At 53.9% G+C, this 27153-nt stretch overlaps 2 protein-coding genes across 2 annotated transcripts; both read left to right on the forward strand.

The window, feature by feature from the left end:
* Positions 1-1578: 1578 nt before the first annotated feature.
* Positions 1579-26958, forward strand: LOC137776807 (immunoglobulin lambda-1 light chain-like). Its single transcript, XM_068563495.1, has 5 exons — positions 1579-1624; positions 1771-2044; positions 5666-5681; positions 18462-18507; positions 26572-26958. Exons 1-5 carry the CDS (start codon positions 1579-1581, stop codon positions 26889-26891), a joined length of 702 nt encoding a protein of 233 aa, XP_068419596.1. The 3' UTR covers positions 26892-26958.
* IGLL5 (immunoglobulin lambda like polypeptide 5) lies at positions 21791-23690 on the forward strand. The gene is made up of 2 exons (XM_068563697.1): positions 21791-21851; positions 23274-23690. Exons 1-2 carry the CDS (start codon positions 21791-21793, stop codon positions 23591-23593), a joined length of 381 nt encoding a protein of 126 aa, XP_068419798.1. The 3' UTR covers positions 23594-23690.
* Positions 26959-27153: the final 195 nt, after the last annotated feature.

A 27153-nucleotide genomic window follows, 5' to 3' on the forward strand; every position in this document is an offset into this window, starting at 1 on the left:
CACTGTCTTCCTGTCTGTGAAAGTGACTGATGAACAGGGTGGAGGACGGTATCTCCTCCCAGGTTGGTCCGCACCTGTGGACATAGGATTAGTGACCTTATAAGAAGAGACCAGAAACACACCCCCAACCCCGAGCGAGCCACTGAGACAGACCTTCTAAGGACAGAGCCAGAAAGTGCCTTCAGGGAGCCGGGAGACAGCTTGCACTAAAAACAATATTAGGGCATCTTGCTCACGGACTCCTGACCTCCAGAACCATGGAAAATAAATTTCTGGTGTTTAAGCAACATGTGGGTGGTATTTTTCCATGGCTGCCTGAGCTGACTAAGACAGGAGCTGGGAACACTTGCGCGTAGGTGTTTATGGGAGCATTAGTCTTCATTTCTCTGAAATAAAATCCCAAGGGTACGATTCCTAGATTGCACAGTAATTGCATGTCTAGTTTCATAGTAGCTGCAAAGCTGTTTTCTAGGGTGGCTGTACCACTTCATATTCCTACCAGCAACACCTGAGCGACCAGGCCCTCTGCTGCGCAGCCAGCACTGGTTGTGCCGCTGTTTTTTACTTTAGCCCATCTGCTCCATTCTGACTGGTGTGTAGCGGCAACTCTTTAGGGTGTGATTGACATTCCCCTAATGACTCATGGGGACCATCTTCCCATGTGCTCATCTGACATCTGTACATTCCCGAAAAGATGTCTGTTCACATCATTTCCCAAATTCCACTTGGATTTTCGTTGTTTTGTTTATTGATTAGTTTTGACACATTTTTTAATGTATATACAAGTTTTTTGAGGAATATGTGAGTGGAAAGTATTTTCTCCCACTTTACTGGATTTTTCAACTCCATGAAAAGGACTTTTATAGAACAAATGCTTTTCATTTTAATACATTTCAATTTATCTTCTTCCTTTTACAAATCATGCATGTATTGTGAAGTCCAAGAATTCTTGCCTAGGTCTAGATAAGGAAGACATTTTTCCTTTTTTTTAAACGTAAAATGAAAAAAAATATATATGTTGATTTGAATCACTTTGCTGTGCACCTAAAACTAAAACAACATTGTAAATCAACTATACTTCGAAAAATAAAAAAACAAAAACTTTAAAGAAATATAATAAAAATTCTGCCAGAGGTACATGACCAGTGTCACTGTGTCTGCTGCTGGAATTCTGGGCTCTCGCAGCAGCATGACCGTGGTCCCCGCAGTGCCAGCTTCCAGCACTGTCCAGCCCACCACACGACAACCTCATCCCCAGAGAGGACGCCTGTGTGTCCCCAAGGCCCAGAGGGGAGCCCAGGAGCAGACTGAGAGGTGTGCGCACATGCTGGGGCAGGGGCAGCCTTTCTCACTCAGCACCAGAGAGAGTTCTGGGGACCTGGGCTCAGGCCTGGAACTCAGGTCCCAGTTTAACTCCTCCTTGGATCCCAGCTGTTCTCTGCTTAGCAGGGAGCCGGTCACAAGGCCAGAGGTGGCAGGAAGGAGATTTGCATAAGGACAGCCCTTCTGAGGATAAGAGAGGCCCAGAGGCCCCACCCCAGCTGTGAGCTCAGAGGCAGAGCTCAGGGCCTCTCCACCATGGCCTGGACCCCTCTCCTGCTCGCCCTCCTCACTCTCTGCACAGGTGCTGCCCCCAGGCTCAGCCCGAAAAGTGACCAGAGCTCAGTCTGGTCCTGAACTTCAGCTCAGCACAGGAGCTGCTGCAGGGGGCATGAGGCTGCAGGGATGAGACCCCCTTCCTCACCCTCACTCTCCTCTCCTCTCTTGCAGGTTCTGTGGCCTCTTCTGAGCTGACTCAGCCACCTGCGGTGTCCGTGTCCTTGGGACAGATGGCCAGGATCACCTGCCAGGGAGACAGCTTAGGAAGCTATTATGTTTCCTGGTACCAGCAGAAGCCAGGCCAGGCCCCTGTGCTGGTTATTTATGATGGTAGCAACCAGCCCACAGGGATCCCTGACCGATTCTCTGGTTCCAGCTCAGGCAACACAGCCACTCTGACGATCAGCGGGGCCCGGGCCGAGGACGAGGCTGACTATTACTGTGGGTCAGCAGACAGCAGTGATTATCATCACAGTGACACAGGCAGACGGGGAAGTGAGACACAAAACCCCTCCCCGTCTGGCTCACACTCTCCTCCAGCCCCAGGAGGACTGTGGACAAACAGTGACAGGTCTGGCCCAGTTCCCCCAGATCTGAGCTCCCCAGGCTGCCCCTCCTCCCAGCCCTCCAGGCAGGCTCTGCCCAGGGGGCTCAGGAGTAGATTATGGGCTGGCAGGACCAGGCTGTCCTACTGCTGTCAGGCCAGGTTGGGAACTTCGGACAGAGGCCCTTATGGAAGGACAGACAGAGGGACACATCCCTCCAGTGATAGTTTTCCCCACATTTCCATATCGTGGTCACTGGGCCCCTCTTGGCCCAACTGTCTAGGATTTGACCACAGAATGTCCCATCCCATCTGATGCTGAAGCCCCAGGCTCCCATGGCAGCTGGGATTCTGAATGGAACACACCAGAGCAGTGGGCATTCTGGCATCTACCTCCTTCTCTCTTCCGGCCTCGTCTACTCATCCACAGCTGCTGGGAGCCTGTGACAACTCACAGCGGTGCCCTCACTGGGAAATGCTGTTGGTGCAGAAAACTGCTCCCCACCCCAGTTTATCCCACTGGTCAGAGAGGGTCAGGTGAATGATGCCTGAGGCCACCATCCCCAGGCTCTGACTCAGTTTAGGATGACCCGAACGGGCCAGCTTTAACTTTCCTGCAGAACCCTGAGTCCTCATTTGTGTGACCAAATCCTGGGTCCCTTCCCCTCTGCCCAGTCTCCCTTCCTCATCTCCTTCCAGATTTCCAGGACATGCACCTAACATCTCAGAGTCGGCTTCCAGGGAACCCGATCTAAGTTGGCCAGCTGTTCCCAGCATGCTCATCAGGAACCCGAGGAGGTTATATATACCCCCAAGTCTCTGCTTTCCCACCTAAATCCACAATGTGCTCTTCAAAATCCCCAGTTAGATCTGGTTGTCCCTGAATTTTTATAAAAAGTTGCATTGGAGACCAATAAGCTACGGTGAGAATGTTTGTGAAAGAAACTGGCAAAAAACGATTTCTCTATCCAAAGTGATGACTGAAAACTGTCACCACTATCATGCTGTCCTATGAGTAGGTGTTGTAAGTCATGGGGCCACTGAGAACATCTGTTCTGTTTCAAAATAGGGCCCCAATTTCACAGTAGACACCCCTGTTATACCAAAGCCTTAGTCTTCATCTGAAACAGGATCCGGGGAGGAGCTGGGTTGATTTTTGCACAGCTATTGACCCATCAGTTGGCTGGATATGTTTCTCCTTCTTGTAAAGAAATAAAACCTTGACATCCTACAATGCATGGCCTTCCTCACAAAAAAAGCCAGTGTCCAAACTCGTAGACATACAATGAGGTAATTTCTGGGTGACCTTGGAAAACAGTGAATTTACACCCAAAGACCATTTCCCTGGAGAATGCTTAAACAAACATGTGACAACCTGAACAATGGCACATAGATCTCCTGCTTCACACAGAATTCTAGATTCTCCAGGGGAAAAGTCCACATTAGAAATATTAAAATGTCACCTGTGGATTTTTTTTTTAAAGAAAAGCCAAAAGTTTCCTCCAAGTGCACTCCTGTCTTGCATGAGGGTGGGTGTCTAATTTGGAGGATGGAAACCACATGGGAAAAAATTACATTCAAAAAGTATTGACAATTACAAATTATTAAATGTACAATTAACTTGTCACACTAATGGACCATGAATCAGCAACAGATGATATTTTATGCACCGAATCCCTAAGACCTAAGCAGTAATCCCAGGATTCCTCCAGAGGAGAGATCATGAAAAGGCTGCTCTCGTTGCTTTGAGTCTGGAGTGTGCTGTCCTTGGGCTTTCTGTTCAGCCCCACGGGGAGCAGGGCATTGTCAGCCTCCCAGGTGTCAGACGGCCCCAGGGGAGGTGCAGCAGCGCCCCCAGAGGCAGTGGGGAGAACTGACAGGAAGAATCTACAATTCAGGCTGAGAATTTCCCACAGCCCCCTCCTGGCCCAGTCTGGTTCTAGAACACTCAGAAGAGGCTATTATTTAGGGATTAAGACATCTCTCTTCTCTCTAGCCCCCAGGTGACCTTGGCATTGTCATTCCCTCTCTCAGCCCCTGCCTTTCCCTGTCAAGTGAGCTCCTCGAGTCCTGGGCTCCCAGTCACAGCAGCAAATCTGCAGACATTTATGGAAGGCAGTGACCGGTCAGCCACACGGGACAGTAGACAGGGCTCAGGACCAGAGGCACATGCAGCAGCTAAAGCCCCAGCACGGCTGCATGGTGGATACTTGGCAGGGGAGAGCCCTCTTCAGCCCTCAGGTAAAGTAGAGAAGGCCAAGGGGGTGGTCTCAACCCACCTGTGTCAATCCCATTCCTGCTCCCCGGGCTCCATCCTGTGTTAAGCAGCTGCAAAGACCCGGATTTACTACGTGTGAATCCCCTTTGCCCCACCTGATACATGTCGTTCCTGCCCCTCAAATTCTTAACTCAGAGAACATATTACACTGGCCCTGAGCTGGGTTTACATCCCATATCCCTCAAGTTTGCCCTGTCCTTTCAGATCCTCCAACACAGCCGACTCCTCCCCACTGGCCAAGACTCAGCCCTTCCCACACTCACTTCTTACTACTTGGTTCTCCCCGGTCCTGAGGGCAGCTCCAGAGTTACCCCTTTGGGGAGGCCCCCAACCTCTGATTACAGAGCAGCCTGCCTGTCATTGTCTGTCTCTTCTCTGGATTAATTATCCCCACAGCACACACCATGATGGGGTTCTTTCCCCATCACTAGTTTCGTTAACTGATGCATTTGTGCTCAGACTTTCCCTGCTTGGTCAGAATACATATTTTTTTTAATTTCAGGACTCACTGATGAAAAGCAGAGGCATGAACAGGCGGGACCTATTGTAGTCTCACCAAGATAAGTCTGAGGGAAGACTTCTTTTGTTCTCTGGGTGATCACAGATTCCACGTGGGACCCAAGATCTTGCCAGCATCCAGGTCCCTTGTCCCTATATGTTGGCCTTGCTTTCATTCTTGTGGATGACAGACCTCAGGATGGCTGCTGCAGCTCCAGCTATCACACCATGTTCAAGAGGAAAGGATCTGCGTCAATTCCTGCTATTACTTTCCTTTACAAGAGCAAGAGTTCCCCGAGATAAACTCCAGCCAACGGACCCTTACATCCCATAGAACAGCGCTGGGCCACCTGGTCAAACCTGACAGCCAGAGACCTTGAAGAAGCAAGTGTTTGGCTTTTAAATAAACACTGCAGGCAATGTGTAGGTGACGGTGGTGGAGATTCTCTGCCAGGTGTGCAAAGCCACTGTGTCCCCTGCACTGCCCCACACACAGGATGGAAACACCCTTCAAGCAGGGACTGTGTCCTGTTCATGCTGAATTCCCTGGAGGGAATGTGCCAGCCCAAAGTGGGTCTGAATGAACATTTCCCGGTGGGTGTGGTCCTAACCGTGCCTTTGGAGCTGTAGCCGCCACCCCGCATCAGGCCCATACCCACAGCTGGCACCAATAAGAGCCACCCCCTGAGGGAGGTGTCCCCAACTGCCCATCCCACCTGCGTGACCTCCCACCACCCCACATACAGGAGCAGGGATGCCTCCGTGAGCCCAGCCCCCTCCTCTTCCAGATGAGCCCGTTCATATCTTCACGGGTAATCTCAGCCCCTCGTGCCAGGACGTGAGGCAGACAGAGCTACGGACGGGGAGTAATTCCTGACTGGGGTCACCATCCCTGGATCAGGGAATCACCACCTGAGCAGTGTGCTCTGAATCTACACCTAGAACTGAGTCTCCGCCTCCAGTGTGGAGCGGCCACCAGGGGGCAGCAGAGGTAGCCCGGCAGAGCCACCTGGAGGAGTGGTGTCCTGGGCGTCAGGGCTCCAGTGCCGGGGAAGGAGTAACCAGGACCTCACACCTGAGGACAAGTGTCCTTCTGTTTCTACAGTGTCACCTTCACTCTCAAGTACATACTTCTGTCTCCGTGTGTCCCAAGTCCTGCTCTTGGAGACGGTGCCTGTTTCCTTGCCCCACACCCACTGCCAGCCCACCTAATACCGCTAAAAAGCCACCGCAGTCCGGAAATGCTCATCCTTCCTGTGACCACACGTTGCCACTCCCCTCCCTGTGCTCAGAGCCCCCGTCCTCCAGACACAGCTGCTCCTACTCCCTGGAAGCTCTCCCACTGCCCCCCCAACCTGTCCCTTCACTTACCCCTCACAGGGAAGGGGGGGAACCAGAAATTTCCACACTTCCTGTTTCCCAGTATCTGACACACAGCAGTCACTCAATCAGTTTTCCATAATTGTGATGTTTAGGACGTATATCTTTTCCCAGCAACTGAAGGGAAATGGATTAGGATTGACATTCCCTTGCAGAGTTATTAAACCCTGAAGCCCCCTCTCATTCTCTCATAGAGCAAACATTTCTTTTAGCCCCTTGTCTGTTCCTGCCCCTGAGGCACGATGGGGACACTGAGACACAGCCCCAGGAGCTCACAGCCCAGGGCAGACACAGCACCGCGATGGCCTGGAACACTCCATGTGCTTTGTCAAACCGTGAATTTTATTCAGTCTTGGGCCCGGGAGCTGTGATCCGGGGGAGAATCCTGTACAGTCTAAGCCTCCTAGTGTCACCCATGGAATGGGTTCAGAGAATACAGACCCACCTCTGAGCTCTCAGTGGCCAGGCCCATCCAGGAGTGAGGCCAGGACTCAGACTGGGGTGGAGATGTCACCCCCAGACCATGGGACCAGCAGGTGGAGGAGGACCCCCCGGGCCGAGGTGGGGTCTGCAGGGGCCACCCCTCCCTCTCCGTGTCCCTGGGGGCTGAGCCCTTCTCTGAAACCACAGAGTTCCCCAGGCAGCCCCCCTGGGCTCTGGCTGATTTGCATCCCCAGCAGCTCTCTCTCCAGCAAGGGGATAAGAGAGGCCTGGGAGCAACCCAGCCCAGCCTGGGCCTCGGGGAGCAGACTCGGGGTGCCTCCACCATGGCCTGGACCCCCCTCCTCCTCGGCCTCCTGGCTCACTGCACAGGTGCTGCCCCCAGGGTCCACCCACACCTGGCCCAGGACTCGGGGACAGGCGTGGCCCTGACTCTGAGCTCAGCAGGGCGCTGCCCGTGGGGTCAGGAGACTCCTGGCCCTGCCGCAGGATGGGGGGCTGGAGGGGCTGAAAGCTCCCCACTGTGCTCACTGCTGTGTGTGAGCCCAGAGAGGCTGCGCCTGCCAGAGAAAGTGAGGGGGGTTCTCATTTGTTCAGAGGCTCCATCCACCAGCCAGGCCCATGGGCCACTGGGGCTGAGACTGATGGGAGGGGGCGCCCTCGGGGCCCAGAGAATCTTTGGAGCTTAGTCCAGGCCAGGCAGGTGGGGGTCTCTGGACATGGGTTCTTCAACTCCAGCCCACCTGTCCTTTTCTCTCCTGCAGGCACTGTGTCCTCCTATGAACTGACTCAGTCGCCCTTGGTGTCAGTGTCCCTGGGACAGACGGCCAGGATCACGTGTGGGGGGAACAACATTGGAAGTAAAAGTGCTTACTGGTGCCAGCAGAAGCTGGGCCAGGCCCCAGTGCTGGTCATCTATCATGATGACGAGAGGCCCTCTGGCATCCCTCACCGGTTCTCAGGATCCAACTCAGGGAACACAGCCAGCCTGACCATCAGCGGGGCCCAGGCCGAGGACAAGGGCAACTATTACTGTGCAGTAGCTGATGGCAGTGGCAGCAGCTGGCAGTGACTCACGGTGCCACAGGCAGATGGGGAAGTGAGACCCTAACCTCCCTGCCTGGCTCGGCACTCACTCCACCCACCTCGGAGCAGCTGGAGGGCAGGCCTGAGGCTCGGGTGTCCTCTGTGCTCTCAGGGCCTCTGTTTATCCTGCTGAGAAATGGCGAGTGGGGATTCGGTCCTGAGTCATGGAGACTGTCGTCAGCACCCTTGAGCCAGAGGGTTCCCATTGCCAGCTGAGTCCTAGGACAGCCGTGTCCCCTCTCCAGGCTCAGCTTCTCCACTGGCTTCTCTCAGGAGTGGGGGGAAGATTCCAGATACAGGAAGGAAAGCTTCTGGCCCCTGGTGGCCGCTGGTGGCCCCTGACTCACGGAGGTCATTCTTGTCACTTGTGCTTGATCGTCCTGCACTGAGACCCAGGGCCTCCCTGCAACACCCTGAGGCAGGCCCTCAACACCATTGCCCACAACCCTCTAAGAACTGGGCTTCCCCACGATGCCTGCTCCCTTGTAACTTGACATCTGAAAATTGTCATCAGAAGATTGTAAAATTTTCACATCACTCCTTTACATATATTCATCGGAGTCTAAAAATCATCATGATTTGATATCCACTGTCCTTAAAATTCTTCTATAACATCCATCTTTCCTTCTCCTTAGACTTGTTTTCATTCCACATCCCTTACTACGTTTGGTCTGCTCATACATTTTCATACCTGAAAATCTCATTCATTATCCTATCATACATCTCTGTCATAATAATGTACATTCATTTAAAATTTTTGAATTTGTTTCATTTCCCGTGATTTTAAGTGCCAAAAGGTTTCTCCCACATTGTTAATTATTAGCAGCAGAGTTTGATCAAAACAACATAAATGCACTGACATTTTCATAAATAACTATTAACTAGTGTTGATTCATGGATCCATCAATTAATATAATTTACCTCTAGAATGAAGTAAGTCCAGCATCAAAGCTGTCCTGGCTTGCGTTTCTATATGAAACACGGAGAAACTTTGGTCCATCAATAGGAGTCTTGTAATACAGTGTCACTGCCTGATATGAACTCCTTCCTAGTTATATGCCAAAAATCGTTCATGGTTGATGGTCAAAAATAGTTTCTCTAAATGATTTATCAGCTGACAGCTCCGTTTCATACTCTTGTAATTTTGTGGAAAGCAAAGGATTGGACACCACCCGACTTCAAGAGGACTCGTGTGGGAGGCAGTTCAATGCACTTCCAGACCCCTCAGGGATGAGGGCTCATTGCCTCATATTACTGGGAGAGCCTGCAAGCCGGCTCCATCCCAGAGTCAGCTTTTCGGGGAACCACCCTCAGAGAGGTGTCACCCAGCCACTTGTCATTCATTTTCTCGGAGATAAACACCGAGAAGGCTTGAGCAGAACTTACTAGTTAAATGTATTACTCCTTTACTTAAGAGGCCCCTTGTGTAAGAAGATATAAAGATTGGGGAAAATTTAAATATCTGTCATCTTAGTGCATCTTTGCCAATACGGTATCTTTTGAGAAAAATACTTGCATCTTATCATGTGCTTTGAGTATATGCTTCCTCCAAAACCTGAGGCTGCTGACTTGAATCATTCAATCTATGGAAGAGTCTGACCGAGTGATCTAATTTGCACAGCCAGTCCTCACTGCCAAATGTACTATTCGGACCAAGTTCTGTTAGAAGCCTTCCCACTGTATTTGTCAATACAAGTAAACGTGTTAGTGGGCATTTTGAGGAACGTCATAAATCACTGAAAATTAAAGGATGTGTCTGGTGAGATCAACATTAAAATGATGAAAAATGAAAAATAATATTTTGGGAATTCCCTGGAGGTCCAGTGGTTAGGACTCCACGCTTTCACTGACGAGGTCACGGGTTCAATCCCTGGTCGGGGAACTAAGATCCCGTAAGCCCCATGGCACGGCCAAATTAAAAAAAATAATAATAATAATAATAATATTTAATGCAATATTTTTTAAAATTGAAATTAAAGCCCCCCAAAATCCATATGAGTAAAGCACTGAAACAGTAAGTAAAGTCAGGATCTGACCATGCACTGGTGTGACTCACCTTAAGCAACCCCCAGCCCAGGACAAGCCAGGGCTCCAGGAAGATGAAGAACGGAGTCCAGCCCCTGCACCCCTTCCTCCCCCTCACAGGAACCCCCCACTCCGACCCCCAGGTCTCCCGCCTCCCACTTCTGAGAGCCACATTTTCTGGGCGTTGCTTCCCTTGACAGCTGGTTTCTGCTGCCCCCTACCAGGCCCTCCCAGTCAGGCTGCATCCCCGACGGCTGGACTGGGAGAGTTAGAGGTTAAAGCACGGAAATTTTCCAAAGCCCCCAGTTCCAGGCTGGGCCCACCCCCATGTCCAAAAAGTCTGGTCCTCCCAGGTCTCCAGCTGGTACTGGTAAGTCCCAGGACACGGTCTTTACACCAAGTAGCTGTGTGTCTTAGGAAAGAAACTCTCCCTCTCTGTGCTTCAGTTTCTTCATCTGTAGAAGGAGCTACCAGGTCGGTGAGTCTGTGACATCTCCAGAAGCAGCAGGATTCTCTCCCCATTTGCTGGAGGAGAGTGCAGGTGGGGGCTGCACCCCCAGGACTGCCAGAGGAGCCGGGATCTTCAGGGTTCCCCGGGCACCCTTCAGAGGGGACTCAGGAACCACAGAGCCAGATCCTGATTCCAGAAACTTTGTCATATCTCCAGATGGACACTTTGTCCCCCTCTGCCTCAGACCCTCCAGGCCCCAAGAGTAAAACGCTGAAGATGTTAAGAGAAGGACCAGCGCTTAAGTTTTGGGGATGGAGGGGAGTGGGGAGCTGGGGAGACCTGGGCCTGGGAGAGAAGAGTCCACTGTGACTATAGGCAGGGTCTCTGGGGCCTGTGGGATGGAGAATGGGCAGGGGGCTGACCAGCAGGAGGCAGGGGGCGCCCTCTGACACGGGAGCAGGGCAGAAGTGACGGGACATGACACACCCCTCCGCTCCAGGGGAGACGGGTGGGGGCGGGGCACAGAGGAGCCAGGGACCCTGAGCAGGGGGTCTGCTGAGCAGGAGAGCTGGACCCAGACCTCTCTGGCTCAGCCTGAATCCAGCCCTCGGCCATTCTCGGTCCAGGGAGGTGGTGGGGACAGGCCCGGGTGGCCAGAGCTGCAGCTGCACCAGCTGGGAAGGCCCTGCCCATCCCCCGAGGGTCTCCAGGGACCAGCCAGACCCGGATTTCCAACCATGGCCACCACAGGAATATGTGGTCTGTAGCAACAACAGGTGCAGGGCAGGTCATGGGGAGTAGCTGGGGTCACTGAATTCAGGGACAGCCCCTTCTCCCCAAGACCTGGGGCTGTCCTCGGGGGAACCACAGCTTCTGGGCCCCGGGCAGTGGGTGAGTGTCACACCCACACAGGGGTGCTGTGAGGGAACAGCTTCAGCCTGGACCCTGGCAGGAACCCCACCCCAGGCCCCAAGGTACAAGGAACCCAGGTATGAGGCTGGAGTGGGCCAAGCACCACAATGGGGAGAAGCTGGACTGGATCAGGGCCTCCCAGGGGCTCCCCCATATCCTGCATGATGGCTGGTAGGGCGCCCACACCCCGTTACCATTCAGTGCCTGGCCCATGTTCAAGGCCAGGGATCTGTGTGTGTGTGCTGTGTAGTCCAGCCCTCAGCACCGGGCCCGGCAGCCTGGGGTTCCTCCAAAGCTGCTTTATGAGTTTGGTCAAACTGTGAGGTTTTGATCACCATCATCACCTTCGTTCCCTCCTTCCCCCATCACAACCGTCATTATCAAGAGCTGTGGAGGGTCTGGAATTTGTTCCTGCCCGTAAGCTAAAAAGTGAGCCTGCCGCAGTTGCACAGATGCTGGTGGACACAAGATGCTGGGTTGGAGACAAAGGCCAGCTTGTCACTCCCAGCAAGAGAGGCAGCCGGCATATCAGCATCGCCCTGCACTGGTTCTCTGAGCCCCACAGGGTGATGCAAAGGGGACAGGAGACACCTGCACATCCAAGCTGGGGACCCCAAATCTTTTCTGCCGGACAGTAAGCATGTTTTGCTCCAGAGGGAGCCGCTATCTCTACCCTCCGGGTCGTTCATTACACAAACATCCTCGAAAAGATGATCCAAAACAAAGGCAATCCGTTCCTTTGCTCGTGAGACATGCAGAAATACAGAGATCCGTAGACATTGTCTCCCAGGGACCCTTATCTGTGTGAAGGAAATGAAGTCCCAGGCTGTGTGCCTGTTAACGCATCCCATGGAACAGGCTGGACTGATTTTCACCAAATGTAGCAGGAAAGTTAAGGAGCATCTGCCTCAAAACACGGGCCAGACACCTCTGAAAGGGCCCTCCCAGGAAAGTCACTTTGGGGTTCATCCCTGGGAGGCCTCTTTCAGATTTGCTGAAACAGAAGATTGGGAGGGCTGCAGAGCTGGACTTGACATAGGTATTAGAGCTCCTGTGGCTGGAGAGCAACTGGAAAGCCAGAGGGTAGGTGCTGGCTGTGACAAGTGGAAACTTTCAACCTGCCACATGGAGTTCTTCCTATACAGCACCGGGACCTAGAGAGAGGGGCACGCCCTGGAGCTGTGTGAGGGCCAGGCCTCTTGACGGTGTGGCATCAGGAAAGTACGGAATCTGATTGAACATCAATTTCTTCATCTTCAAACAGGGGAGAAAAAAAAAAAATCTTAGCTCAGCAGGGAGCCGGCCCGGTTGTCAGCACTGGATAAACAGCATCCCTCTCATCACTGTATCATGTGTTATCTTCCTGGGCTTCAAAACGGACCCCAACCTAAGCAGACACGTGATCACACTGATCCTCACGGCCTTCCTGCGGCAAAGGAACTGCCCCCATTTTACAGATAAGGAAACTGAGATCCAGAGGGAACCTCGGTCTGGATGGTGTCAACATTCATGACTTAACGTTTCTCCTTGAACGAGGGGTATAGAATCACTCCCGCAGGGCCGTTGCCTGGCTGAGAAGCTGAGTGAGGAGTTGACCAAGGACACCAGGCAGGCTTGGCCAAACCAACCAAGGAAGGGCAATCTTGACTAGCCGGAGTGAAGGCTGCAGGGACCAAGCTGGAGGACTGGTCAGAAGAGAAGCCCCAGCCCACTGCACTTAGGCCTCACTGACTCATTCCACGGGCACTCGGCTGCTCTCCCTGGCCCCTCCAGGCCCCAGGGAGGTGCTCCACAGCCCGGGGATGCCGTCGCAGAACAGGGAAGGAGAACAGGGCGGATGTGCCCGAGGCAGGGACCCGGGGGCGGGGCTGGTGGGCGGGCTTTGCTGTGAAGCCCTTGAGCCCTGGATCCTGACCACAGCAGAGCAGTTAGCAAAGGCCCCGCTGGGAGAGGCCCCAGGAGTAACAGCCATGGATCCTGAAGGGGGCCGGGTGCTGGGGGCAGGGACAGAAAAGGCCCAGGCAGAGGACAGGGTCATGAGGGCCAGGATGAGCTGGGACGGCCACTGCCAGTGAGGGGAACTGGGGGCACCTGCCGATCCCCCTCCAGGGAGCCCACACCAGCAGGTCGGCCGAGGAGCGTTTGACCCTGAGGGTACATGAGGACCCCAGGGGTCAGAGCTCTGTCCCCAGGCAGCCCTGGCCTCTAATAGTGCTGAGCCTGGCCATGGGAATCCATGGCCTGCTGCCCCCGATGGCAGCATGGCCCCCCACAAGGAAGCCCCGGCAGGAAGAATCCCATCCAGCCTGCGGAGACTGTGGGACAGGTAAGAGGCCGAGGGAGTTGTGGTACAGGGGGACTGGAGGTCCCTTTGACGGGGCGCAGGGGTGAATGACTATAGAGGAGAGGGGCAAGAAGGGAGAATCATTCGTAAAGAAGGGGCCTGAGCAGACAGTGGCTTTATTTAAAGTGTTGACATTTTGTCTAGTGTGGATTTGTTTGTATTGATTTTTCTTTCTTAATATTGTATTAAAGTATTATTTATCTCAATGACTGGGGTTTTTTGGCGTCCCTTAAGTTTTGTGTCCAAGACTGGTGCCTCACTTGCCTCGCCCTGGACCTCTGAGCAGGACAGAAACAGGGCGGCAGGGGCAGGACGTACCCAGAAGGCACTAATCACTTTAGGGGCAGCAGCCCCACAAGGCAGGTCCTGCCGTCATCCCCATCTTACAGACAGGGTTAGAGGTCCAGAAAGGTGAGGCAACCTGCCCAAGTTCACACAGCACATGGGCATGGTCCCAGGACTATAGAAATCCCAGGACTGAACAGGCCAGCATGTCCTGTGTTTTAAGAAAATGGTGCAAGAGAAGGGGCAGTCTACAAGGCATCCAGAGAAGGAAGCAAAGGTTTGGCTTGGTGTCCCCCAAGGAGGCCAACCCCTCAACTAAGTTCCTGAGAGTTTATTGGGGCCAAGCCTGAAACAAGTGGGATCATGTCCAGGCATTGGGCAGACCCATGGGCCATTTTAGGAGCAGTAAGATGGGAGGGGGGGATGCCCGAGATGGTCTTACAGATCCAGGGTGCTGACACGTGATGGGGCGCTCCAGGCAGAGGGAATGGTGGGGGGTCCGAGGAGGATAGTGAGGTGGCACAGGCCCGCAGGAAGCTTCCGGAGCCAGGGAGAGTGGGGTGCAGACCGCCGGGGTCTTGTACACCTCATCCTTTATCCTGGTGTCCAGGAGGAGTCACTGAAGGATTTAAGTGGGGAGCTGTCAGAGTCAGGTTCGTGTTTTGAAAAAATGGCTCCAGATCAGAGACCAGTGTGAGGCCAGATTAGAGGATGGAGAAGGGGCAGTGGAAAGTCAATGGGGAGGGGGTGCTGGTCCACGGTGACCAGGTACCAATATCTCCTATGGAATTGGCAAGTGAATTTAAAGTGACATTATCATGATGGGGAGGAACGGGCACAGTCATGAACTGTCTATAAAAGACTAAAATGTACACCCTTTTTAGCAATATGCAGTGAGTCATAAAAGAAAGCGTATTTCTTTAAATTGTGTAATTCCACTTCTAGGAATTCATCCTGAGCAGAGGGTGGGGGGAAACAACCAAAGATGTAACCAAAGGTTTACAAGCAAGAAACTCAACATTATTAATGATGGGAGAAAACTGGAAATAACCTAAATATCCAGCAGAAAGGGTGTGACAAAATACAGCATGGAATATCCATCATAAGGAATCTCACACAAACCTCCAAAATTGTATTTCTGAAATTGGGTTTTTAAAGTATGTGTGCATTTTCAAAAGCCTGTCAGAAAATGTAGAAAAATGTCAATGGTGTGTCTCTGGCACTAGGTGGGATTTCACCTAGTTTCAATTTTTACTTTATAATTTTCTGTAGTTATGAAAATGTTCATAAGAAGATATATTTCATTTTTATCTTCTAAAATAATTTTTAATACCAGAGTAATATGTGTTTTAAAAAAAGATTAAGCACAGAAGTATATTAGCCTGCAACTAGCTTTTTCAACAGTCTGTTGAGATTTTCTGTATCAGCCCATAGGGATCCCCCATGTTCTCCACACAGCTTTGTAAGACTTCAAAGTTTGGATGAAGCAGCATGCCTTTAATGATTCCCCTGTTAATGGACATTTAGGTTGTTTCCACTTAAAAATGTAAATTACAAGAGATGCTACATGGAAACCCCCACGTGTGTAGCTGTGTACCCATACTAACTACACTGTGTATCTCCATGGGATAGATGCCTAAAAGTGGGATTGCTGGATCAGAGAGAACAGGCTTTGAAATTTTCATAGGAGATGCCAGTGGTCCTCCCAAAAGTCTGTTCCAACTTACTCTCACCACAGTGAATGACAGTGCCTTTCTCTCTCCATTGTTGCCAATAATGTGACAGGGTGGATCTTTTTTTATTTTGCACGTCTGATGAGCAAAAATGAGAACAAAAGTGTTTGTTGTCTGTTTATTTGATCGTTGGTGAAGTTTATTTTTCTTTCATATTTTTATTGACTGATTTTATTTTTTCTGTGAATTCACCAGTCATAATTTTGCCTGGTTTATTTTTCGTTCGTTTGGTTGTATTTTCTTAAAGATCTATAAGAAACTCTCCATCTATTTGGGATAGTAACCCCTTATTAAGTATGTACATTGTAAATATTTTTCCCTGATCTGTTTTACACCTTTTGTTTGTGGGGTCTTTCACCATAAAACCTTTTTAATTTTTACATGTCAGATTGGTGGTTTTTCTTTACAGTGTCTGTGATCTGTGGCAAACATAGGGAAGGCATATTCATTTCTATTTTTTTTTCTATTTTATTCGGGTACTTTCATTGTTTTGGTGTTTGTTTTTACTTCACCTGGAGTTTATTTTTGTGTAGGTAGGAATATAACCTTATATATTTTCCAAATGGAGAGCCAATCATCAGGTATTTGTTGAATACAAACATAGCTTTTATCCAATAATGAATTATGGATTTATCACATCCTCTCTGTGGTTCTGTTGATCTAATGATCAATTCCCACATCCTTTCTACCCTGTTTTAATTATTGTAGCTTTACAATGTGTTTTGATACCTGGTAGAGAACAACCCCGTCGTTATTATTCTCATTCAGGATATTTGTGTCTATTCTCCATCATTATTCTTACTGTTGGACTTTAGAATCGGTTCACTAATTTTCAAAAATTATTCCTTTGATGTTGTGCTTGTAATTTCATGAAGTATATGGATTCATTTAAGGGGAATTGATGTCTTTGCTGTTGTGTCCATTAGTCAAATTGTGTTATATTTTATCCATACAAATCTTGCACATTTTGTGTTAAGTTTATTCCTAGGGCTTTTAATAGAATTTTTATTGAGGTTGTCAGTGTTTCCCAAATTTCATCTCCTCAATAGTTACCTATTGCTCTTGTGTTCAATCATTTTGGTTAACTCTTGTATTAGTTCTAATAGTCCTTCAGCTGATTGTCTTGGGTTTTGTTTTGTTTTTTTGGTTTTTTTTGAAGTAAACTAGCCCATCATCTGCAAAGAACAATTTTATCTCATTTTTCCTAACACACTCTTTCCCCCACCTCATCTCACTTCATTGGCTCGAATCTGTAGAATATGTTGAATAATAAAAGTAAGAGTGGGAACCCTGACCTTTAAGATGGTTTTACCTTTAAATGTGAAGGTTGCTATAAGTTTCGGGAGATACTCTTTATCAAGTTGAGGATGTTTCCTTAGATAATTAACTTAATAAAAGGCTGGATATTTGCTTTCTTTAATCAGAAATAAGTGTTGAATTTATATTGCTGTTCTGTTAAATTTTGTTTCAAAAATCTTATGTGCACACCTTAAACACAACCATGACCAAATAGTTCCACCGCTGAATTTAAAAAATTCTTGTCCCAATGCAAAGGGTTACCTTCTGACTTAGATAAACTTCATTGGGAGATACAATCAGATTTGGCAAAGCCTGAGGATTCTTGTCATCATAAACTCTTAGGGTGAGGTTTGGGTGTTTTTTCTTTTTCTGAGTATTTTAAAGGTATTTTGTGTTGTAGTAGGATGCCTAGAACACAGAGGGTGATTCAATGAGGGGAAAGCATTCTGGGATGACTCCAGGCCTCTGGCTTGAGGAGAGATCTACTGAAGTGAGAACAATGAGGGGCAGCAAGTTTGCAGGGAACTGTGAGGAGTTTAGATGGGGGATGTTGAGTTTGAGGTGTCTGTAGGGCATTCAAGCAGAGATGCATTCAGGAGGCAGAATGTGCATAAATCTAGAGCCAGAAAGAGAGGTCAGGACTGGAAATAAGGATGCAAGACCACTGGGCAGTTGTCAGAGTGCACAATGTGGGTCAGAGGCAGAGAGAATGGGAAAACACAGGGGACTGGGAAGGGACCTCAGGCGTGACCAGGATGGGGACCTTGTTGGCCTTGACCTGAGAAGTTTCAGGGAGAGATGGGGGTGAGAGGAAGAGGGCTCCCCATACCACGTCCCAGCCTGTGAAACAGTGCCTGGCAGACAGGTGCTTGGGGATCATTGTTGGACAGATGGACAAATGATGGATGGATGATGGATACATGGATGGATGGATGGATGGATGGATGGACGAATGATAGACGGATGATGGATGGATGGATGGATGGATGATGGATGGACAAACAAATGGACAGAAAGACAATGATCTGAGAGAGCAGAGAAGGCTTCATGAAAGAGGAGGAACTGAACTGTGTCTCAATGTGTGGAGACAACAGGGCAGGGGGTCCCCACATGGGGGACCCCCCGGGAATGACCTGGTGTCCACAGGCCCAGGGAGGAAGCTACCTGGCTGGACTGTGGGAAATTATGGGGAAGGAACACCCAGAGGCCCTAAAATGAGGCCAGGAGAGGTCGGGCAGGTCCAAGCCAGCTCAGGACTCACTCTGCCACACCACGTGGCCACCCGAGGGGACTCGGCACTCAGCAGCACCATCAGCACTGAGGATTCAGTGGTCACAGGACAGCCTCAGAGTGGGGGGGACACATTGGACTCACAAGGTGTGAGTGGCTCCTTCCTCAGACAGGGGGCTGGGCATGGGGACACCCAGGGGTGCCCCAGCCTCTGGGGGGCTGGCTGCCCAGCCCGAGGACACAGCCCCGCCTGCTGCAGCTCTGAGCCCATCATGCCCAGCAGTTCCCTGCTCCATCCTGGCCCCCAGGGGACAGGCCCCAGGTGCTGGCCCAGCGGGTTTTGGTCCGAGTCTCAGTCACTGTGGTACGTCTTCGGTGGCGGGACCCAGCTCACCGTCCTAGGTAAGTGGCTCTCACGTCTTTCCCAGCCTGTCCCACCCTCTGCTGTCTCGGGAAAGTCACTTTTTTCTCTCTGGGGGCTGCTTCCCCTCTGCCCTCCCAGCTTAAGGACCGACCCCCACCTTTCTCCTTGGGGCCTGGGGAGGCAAGTTGGTCTTGGGGTAACCAGCAGGAAGGACCCCAACCGCAGGAGCAGCCACCTCCAGAGTCCAACGGTTGGACATGGCCCGTCCAGGGGCCTGGGCTGGGGTTTGGCCCAGGAATGGGGGCTCCTTCCCCTCTTCTAGGGCAGACACTGGCGTAGGGACCAGAGGCTTGTTCTGACAAGGGGCACTAGGGTGGCCTTGGAGACAGTCTCCAAACCCCAGGGTCTGGGCTGAGGGCCACAAAGGAGGTCGGGGACATGGCTGGAGCTATGACCCAGCCTCCAGGGACACAGAGGAGCAGCCCGAGGGAGGCCCACGGAGGGCAGAGAGAGGGGTCCCACTCACTCCGGGCTGAGGCTCTCTGGGCCCCGGCTGGGCTGTGAGGACACAGGGACATGGAGACACAGGTGAATTGGGAAAAGGTGACCAGAGGCTCCCAGGATGGTGGTCAGAACGGAGCGAGTCCTGTAGGGCAGAACTTCTCTGTCCCTGGAGCCCTGACCCCCTGGGGCCCAGGGATCACACCTGTCCAAGGGTCGGCCTCCACCTGCCTCAAAGGTTGCATAAGACTCAGGAGATCACGAACAGGGGCTCAGAGCTCACAGCTGCCCCATAAAATCAGAGTCGTCAGAGGTGCTGCATGGGGGCAGCTGTGCCGTCCTCTGGGCGAGCAGCTCCAAGAAGACAGCCAAGGCGAGGGGCCTTGCAGTCAGGGCAGAGGTACGGGGAGATGGGCAGGGCCTCGGAGGAGCCCCCGGGGCTATGGTGAGGCGGACCCAGCCCTCGCCGGAACGGCTGAGGCCAGGCTGGGGCAGAGCTGGTGCCCGACAAGGAGAGGAGGCTCCAGGTCCCGCTGTGCACATGGCTCCGCATCGGGGCCTCTCCATACACAGTCAGGATCCTGGCAGGTGGGGTGGGGGACCCCGGTTCACAGAGAAGGCATCTGGGCTCCTGAAGGATGAAGCCATGTGGGGGCCTGATGCTGGGCTGAGGGCTCAGGAGGTCGGGGCCAGATTTCAAAGTCAGACTCCAGGGACCAGGAGGAGGGAGGAGAGCTGCCCGGTTACACACAGGGACACTGAGGCTGCAGATGGAATGGCTTGGACGGGTCACCTGGGAGGGTGACATGGTAGAGTTTCTGAGGATCCCCCGACAGAAGGTGAGCGACCCCAGCCATGGCTGCCTGACCTCGGGGGAGCAAGGGCCCGCCTGGGATCCATGCACTGGACTTTGGGCACCTGTGCCCGCTTCTCCTGAGGTCAGGGGCTCCCGCGATGGACGCTGCCCCAGTCACCTCCCGTCTCTCCCCCACTTTGCAGGTCAGCCCAAGTCCGCGCCCTCGGTCACTCTGTTCACTCCCTCCACTGAGGAGCTCAGCGCCAACAAGTCCACGCTGGTGTGTCTCATCAATGACTTCTACCCGGGCAGCGTGAAGGTGGTCTGGAAGGCAGACGGCACCACCATCACCAGGGGCGTGGAGACCAGCCAGCCCTCGAAACAGAGCAACAACAAGTACGTGGCCAGCAGCTACCTGGCCCTGACGGACAGCGAGTGGAAATCTTACGACAGCGTCAGCTGCCAGGTCACGCACGAGGGGAGCCCCGTGGAGAAGACAGTGTCGCCCTCCGAGTGCCCTTAGGTCCTGGTCCCCCCACCCTCAGGGGACGGGAGCCACAGGACCCCTGGAGGGTCTACCCACCCACCCTGCTCCCCCCAGCCCTCCCTCCTGCACCCAATCAACTCTCAATAAAATGTCCTCATTGTCATTCAGAAGTCGTGCTCTCTGCTCATTTTTCTTTCTGCATTTGGTGTCCTGAACTCAACTGTCCTCAGAGGTGAACAAAATCCTCTTATCCTTTCAGAAATCAAGATAGAGGATGGAGTCTTGGGACTCTTGCGAGGGATGGTTTCACTGTCACCCAGGAACCGCCCCCCCCTCCCCCCAGAGAACATTCGAGAACAGGGAATTGGGTCACTGCAGGAATGGAAGTCTGTCCACCTTCCTCACCGGCTTCCATGCTTCCTCCTCTGTGTGGGCCACGTCCACATCTGATTGTCCTGGTCACACACTGTTTGGTTGCCAGGGCCCCCAGGACAATACCTCAGCTCCCTTCCCTGGAATCCTCAGCATCACATTCTGGATTGTGTTCCCCCTCGAGAGTCTGTCGGTCCTATATATGATGACCCTCCGATTCCATGTGTCCTTTTGCTCAAAACCCACCCTGGTAATTCCCCATGACCTCATCCTAGAGTGTCCCCCTCCTCAGGGCCCCTCTTGCTCCCACCTCCCTAGGGAAACGGCCCTGTGCCCCTTCCCTAAGCTTTCCTGTCACACTCTGCACAGGACCCTCAGTCCCTGACCCTGGTCACTCATCCCACACTCCCCCTAGATAGCCCTCCTTCCACTTGTGTCAGGAGGGTCCCAGCTGCCTTCAAGGCCCTGGGACTGAGGCCAGCCTTTCTCTCTCTGACCCTTTAGAAGTCAGCCCACCACTGACTCCACCACAAGTGCCCCATGTCCAAGTGTCCAAGGTGGACGATGGGCCCCTTGAGCTCGAGGTCCAGAATCAGGTTCTGGGAAGGTGCCGTGGGTTTGTCTGTGAACTGATGCACTTCCTCAGGAGCTCAGAATGGGATCTGAGATCATCACAGACGACTGTCCTAAGTGCTAACGTAGGATCTCATAGCTACACCTTTAGATGCACACACACGCTCACACACACACGCAAGTTACTACAAACATGGCCGTGTTGGACATGCCTCTAGGACGAGCAGAGCCTCAAGAATGTCCCGGGCCTCAATCTGCAGAGGGCACATCTCCATCCCCTCCAGGCTGTAAACAGGCTACTCATTCTGCCACCACAACACCCCCCCAAGCTGCTCTCCAGGGGCCACCGCCTCCTCCAAGAAAGGAAGTTCCCTGGGATGTGATGTGACACCCAGATGTCTCTCCTGCACCTCCCATGACTGGGGATGGATGGAGCTCCGCTTCCCAGGGGTGAAGTTGCTGGTGGGGTGGGGTCCCCCCCTCATCCTCCCCGAGGCCAGACCAGCCCCCATGACAAGGAGGGTGGCCCTGGGGCCTCTGTGCAGCTGCAGGTGGGCCTGGGCAGGAGGTGGAGGGCGTGTCAGGAGGGTTTATGTTCGAGGCTGTGTCACTGTGTGCTGTGCTCGGCGGAGGGACCAAGCTGACCGTCCTGGGTGAGTCTCCCCCTTCCCCTCCTCTTCAGGGTCCACAGTGAAATTTGGGCAGATTTTCTTGTCTTTTCCCTCCTGTCTGGGGCTGGGGTCTCACTCTCTGGAGCCTGTCACCTTCACCCTTCTAGGCTGTCCATCCCCCCCAAGCCTGTCGTTCTTCACAGAAACCGGTGGACATGGTGGGGACGGGCTCAGTGACCCTCCTGCCACCCCTCGCTCTGCCCACCCCGAGCCTTCCCTCCAGGCCCTTCTTCTCTGGATGCTGGCATCTCAGCTCCCTCCTCAGGGTGCCCATCCCCGGGGTCTGAGGAGAACGGAGGGGCTGAGGCCCAAGGAATGGGTGGTCTCAGGCTGGGGCACCGGGTCCAGGGATGTGGGAAGGACACTGGAAAGGGCTGGACAGAGCATGGGTGTCATCCTGGGATCTTTCTGCTCAGGGACCCAAATGGGGGCTAGTGAGGGACCCCAAAGCCAGGGGACTTGGAGAGAGGAGGAGGGAACAGTACACGGGGGAAGGGTGGACGAGTGTCCCGTTGAGAAGGTGGCCTCAGGGTGCTAGGTCCCCATCCTCCTCCCAGCAAGCAGGACACCCCAGGCCGCACAGACCTCAGGACACTCGGGCCTTAACGGTCACCTCACCCAGTTACACACTGGACGTGAGCCCCTAGCTCAGACGCCCAGGGTGGGGACTCCTCATAGGGACAGGTGACAGGAACTGACCCGGCCAGGCAGACAGATGTCCTAGGACAGACAGATCCCCAGCGGGACTTCACAGGTCAGGGGACCCCTCAGAACAGACACAGCCCCAGGCTCAGAACATAACATGCACCCACATGGAAACTCTCATTTGTGGGACTCCCTGGACCCCAGCCCCGGGGTTGACGCTCCCTCCACCCTGGCAGCCCTAGAGGGGTCTCTGTGGTCTCTGTGGCAGCCCTAGAGGGTTGGGGGCTGCGAGGCTGGCGTCAGGGGGACTGTGGGCAGCAAACCCCCGCCCTGAAAGGGAAGAGAGCCTGAACGGGGTCAGACAGACGGCCTGTGTGAGGACACCGGACAAGAACCAGGGGAAGATCTCAGACAGACAGATGCCCAGGACGGACAGACACCCAGAGGAAAGAGGGGACCTCAGGGTGGACGCCAGGCAGCACCAGGGAGCAGAGGGTGGGATGTGGTTTATGGGACGTGGGAGCCTGAGCAAGAGATGGAGACTTGCAAGGGAGCCCCGAACTCCCAGGAGTCGGGCACTGAGGATCCCCCGACAGAAGGTGAGCGACCCCAGCCATGGCTGCCTGACCTCGGGGGAGCAAGGGCCCGCCTGGGATCCATGCACTGGACTTTGGGCACCTGTGCCCACTTCTCCTGAGGTCAGGGGCTCCCGCGATGGACGCTGCCCCAGTCACCTCCCGTCTCTCCCCCACTTTGCAGGTCAGCCCAAGTCCGCGCCCTCGGTCACTCTGTTCGCTCCCTCCACTGAGGAGCTCAGCGCCAACAAGGCCACCCTGGTGTGTCTCATCAATGACTTCTACCCGGGCAGCGTGAAGGTGGTCTGGAAGGCAGACGGCACCACCATCACCAGGGGCGTGGAGACCAGCCAGCCCTCGAAACAGAGCAACAACAAGTACGCGGCCAGCAGCTACCTGGCCCTGACGGCCAGCGAGTGGAAATCTTACAACAGCGTCAGCTGCCAGGTCACGCACGAGGGGAGCCCCGTGGAGAAGACAGTGTCGCCCTCCGAGTGCCCTTAGGTCCTGGTCCCCCCACCCTCAGGGGACGGGAGCCACAGGACCCCTGGAGGGTCTACCCACCCACCCTGCTCCCCCCAGCCCTCCCTCCTGCACCCAATCAACTCTCAATAAAATGTCCTCATTGTCATTCAGAAGTCGTGCTCTCTGCTCATTTTTCTTTCTGCATTTGGTGTCCTGAACTCAACCATCCTCAGAGGTGAACAAAATCCTCTTATCCTTTCAGAAATCAAGATAGAGGATGGAGTCTTGGGACTCTTGCGAGGGATGGTTTCACTGTCACCCAGGAACCCCCCCCCCCCAGAGAACATTCGAGAACAGGGAATTGGGTCGCTGCAGGAATGGAAGTCTGTCCACCTTCCCCACCGGCTTCCATGCTTCCTCCTCTGTGTGGGCCATGTCCACATCTGATTGTCCTGGTCACACACTGTTTGGTTGCCAGGGCCCCCAGGACAATACCTCAGCTCCCTTCCCTGGAATCCTCAGCATCACATTCTGGATTGTGTTCCCCCTCGAGAGTCTGTCGGTCCTATATATGATGACCCTCCGATTCCATGTGTCCTTTTGCTCAAAACCCACCCTGGTAATTCCCCATGACCTCATCCTAGAGCGTCCCCCTCCTCAGGGCCCCTCTTGCTCCCACCTCCCTAGGGAAACGGCCCTGTGCCCCTCCCCCAGGCTTTCCTGTCACACTCTGCACAGGACCCTCAGTCCCTGACCCTGGTCACTCATCCCACACTCCCCCTAGATAGCCCTCCTTCCACTTGTGTCAGGAGGGTCCCAGCTGCCTTCAAGGCCCTGGGACTGAGGCCAGCCTTTCTCTCTCTGACCCTTTAAAAGTCAGCCCACCACTGACTCCACCACAAGTGCCCCATGTCCAAGTGTCCAAGGTGGACGATGGGCCCCTTGAGCTCGAGGTCCAGAATCAGGTTCTGGGAAGGTGCCGTGGGTTTGTCTGTGAACTGATGCACTTCCTCAGGAGCTCAGAATGGGATCTGAGATCATCACAGACGACTGTCCTAAGTGCTAATGTAGGATCTCATAGCTACACCTTTAGATGCACACACACGCTCACACACACACGCAAGTTACTACAAACATGGCCGTGTTGGACGTGCCTCTAGGACGAGCAGAGCCTCAAGAATGTCCCGGGCCTCAATCTGCAGAGGGCACATCTCCATCCCCTCCAGGCTGTAAACAGGCTACTCATTCTGCCACCACAACACCCCCCCAAGCTGCTCTCCAGGGGCCACCGCCTCCTCCAAGAAAGGAAGTTCCCTGGGATGTGATGTGACACCCAGATGTCTCTCCTGCACCTCCCATGACTGGGGATGGATGGAGCTCCGCTTCCCAGGGGTGAAGTTGCTGGTGGGGTGGGGTCCCCCCCTCATCCTCCCCGAGGCCAGACCAGCCCCCATGACAAGGAGGGTGGCCCTGGGGCCTCTGTGCAGCTGCAGGTGGGCCTGGGCAGGAGGTGGAGGGCGTGTCAGGAGGGTTTATGTTCGAGGCTGTGTCACTGTGTGCTGTGCTCGGCGGAGGGACCAAGCTGACCGTCCTGGGTGAGTCTCCCCCTTCCCCTCCTCTTCAGGGTCCACAGTGAAATTTGGGCAGATTTTCTTGTCTTTTCCCTCCTGTCTGGGGCTGGAGTCTCACTCTCTGGAGCCTGTCACCTTCACCCTTCTAGGCTGTCCATCCCCCCCAAGCCTGTCGTTCTTCACAGAAACCGGTGGACATGGTGGGGACGGGCTCAGTGACCCTCCTGCCACCCCTCGCTCTGCCCACCCCGAGCCTTCCCTCCAGGCCCTTCTTCTCTGGATGCTGGCATCTCAGCTCCCTCCTCAGGGTGCCCATCCCCGGGGTCTGAGGAGAACGGAGGGGCTGAGGCCCAAGGAATGGGTGGTCTCAGGCTGGGGCACCGGGTCCAGGGATGTGGGAAGGACACTGGAAAGGGCTGGACAGAGCATGGGTGTCATCCTGGGATCTTTCTGCTCAGGGACCCAAATGGGGGCTAGTGAGGGACCCCAAAGCCAGGGGACTTGGAGAGAGGAGGAGGGAACAGTACACGGGGGAAGGGTGGACGAGTGTCCCGTTGAGAAGGTGGCCTCAGGGTGCTAGGTCCCCATCCTCCTCCCAGCAAGCAGGACACCCCAGGCCGCACAGACCTCAGGACACTCGGGCCTTAACGGTCACCTCACCCAGTTACACACTGGACGTGAGCCCCTAGCTCAGACGCCCAGGGTGGGGACTCCTCATAGGGACAGGTGACAGGAACTGACCCGGCCAGGCAGACAGATGTCCTAGGACAGACAGATCCCCAGCGGGACTTCACAGGTCAGGGGACCCCTCAGAACAGACACAGCCCCAGGCTCAGAACATAACATGCACCCACATGGAAACTCTCATTTGTGGGACTCCCTGGACCCCAGCCCCGGGGTTGACGCTCCCTCCACCCTGGCAGCCCTAGAGGGGTCTCTGTGGTCTCTGTGGCAGCCCTAGAGGGTTGGGGGCTGCGAGGCTGGCGTCAGGGGGACTGTGGGCAGCAAACCCCCGCCCTGAAAGGGAAGAGAGCCTGAACGGGGTCAGACAGACGGCCTGTGTGAGGACACCGGACAAGAACCAGGGGAAGATCTCAGACAGACAGATGCCCAGGACGGACAGACACCCAGAGGAAAGAGGGGACCTCAGGGTGGACGCCAGGCAGCACCAGGGAGCAGAGGGTGGGATGTGGTTTATGGGACGTGGGAGCCTGAGCAAGAGATGGAGACTTGCAAGGGAGCCCCGAACTCCCAGGAGTCGGGCACTGAGGATCCCCCGACAGAAGGTGAGCGACCCCAGCCATGGCTGCCTGACCTCGGGGGAGCAAGGGCCCGCCTGGGATCCATGCACTGGACTTTGGGCACCTGTGCCCACTTCTCCTGAGGTCAGGGGCTCCCGCGATGGACGCTGCCCCAGTCACCTCCCGTCTCTCCCCCACTTTGCAGGTCAGCCCAAGTCCGCGCCCTCGGTCACTCTGTTCGCTCCCTCCACTGAGGAGCTCAGCGCCAACAAGGCCACCCTGGTGTGTCTCATCAATGACTTCTACCCGGGCAGCGTGAAGGTGGTCTGGAAGGCAGACAGCACCACCATCACCAGGGGCGTGGAGACCAGCCAGCCCTCGAAACAGAGCAACAACAAGTACGCGGCCAGCAGCTACCTGGCCCTGACGGCCAGCGAGTGGAAATCTTACAACAGCGTCAGCTGCCAGGTCACGCACGAGGGGAGCCCCGTGGAGAAGACAGTGTCGCCCTCCGAGTGCCCTTAGGTCCTGGTCCCCCCACCCTCAGGGGACGGGAGCCACAGGACCCCTGGAGGGTCTACCCACCCACCCTGCTCCCTCCTGCACCCAATCAACTCTCAATAAAATGTCCTCATTGTCATTCAGAAGTCGTGCTCTCTGCTCATTTTTCTTTCTGCATTTGGTGTCCTGAACTCAACCATCCTCAGAGGTGAACAGAATCCTCTTATCCTTTCGGAAATCAAGATAGAGGATGGAGTCTTGGGACTCTTGCGAGGGATGGTTTCAC

Source organism: Eschrichtius robustus, chromosome 14 (genome assembly GCF_028021215.1).
Source record: "Eschrichtius robustus isolate mEscRob2 chromosome 14, mEscRob2.pri, whole genome shotgun sequence".
NCBI classification, from domain to species: Eukaryota; Metazoa; Chordata; class Mammalia; order Artiodactyla; family Eschrichtiidae; genus Eschrichtius; species Eschrichtius robustus.

Excerpts from the sequence above, each read along its gene's own strand:
- LOC137776807 (XM_068563495.1), top strand. The coding sequence starts at position 1,579 with ATGGCCTGGACCCCTCTCCTGCTCGCCCTCCTCACTCTCTGCACAG. Across the intron at positions 1,625-1,770 it reads CCTCCTCACTCTCTGCACAG|GTTCTGTGGCCTCTTCTGAG; the intron begins GTGCTGCCCCCA and ends CCTCTCTTGCAG. Across the intron at positions 18,508-26,571 it reads GACCCAGCTCACCGTCCTAG|GTCAGCCCAAGTCCGCGCCC; the intron begins GTAAGTGGCTCT and ends CCCACTTTGCAG.
- IGLL5 (XM_068563697.1), top strand. The coding sequence starts at position 21,791 with ATGTTCGAGGCTGTGTCACTGTGTGCTGTGCTCGGCGGAGGGACCAAG. Across the intron at positions 21,852-23,273 it reads GACCAAGCTGACCGTCCTGG|GTCAGCCCAAGTCCGCGCCC; the intron begins GTGAGTCTCCCC and ends CCCACTTTGCAG.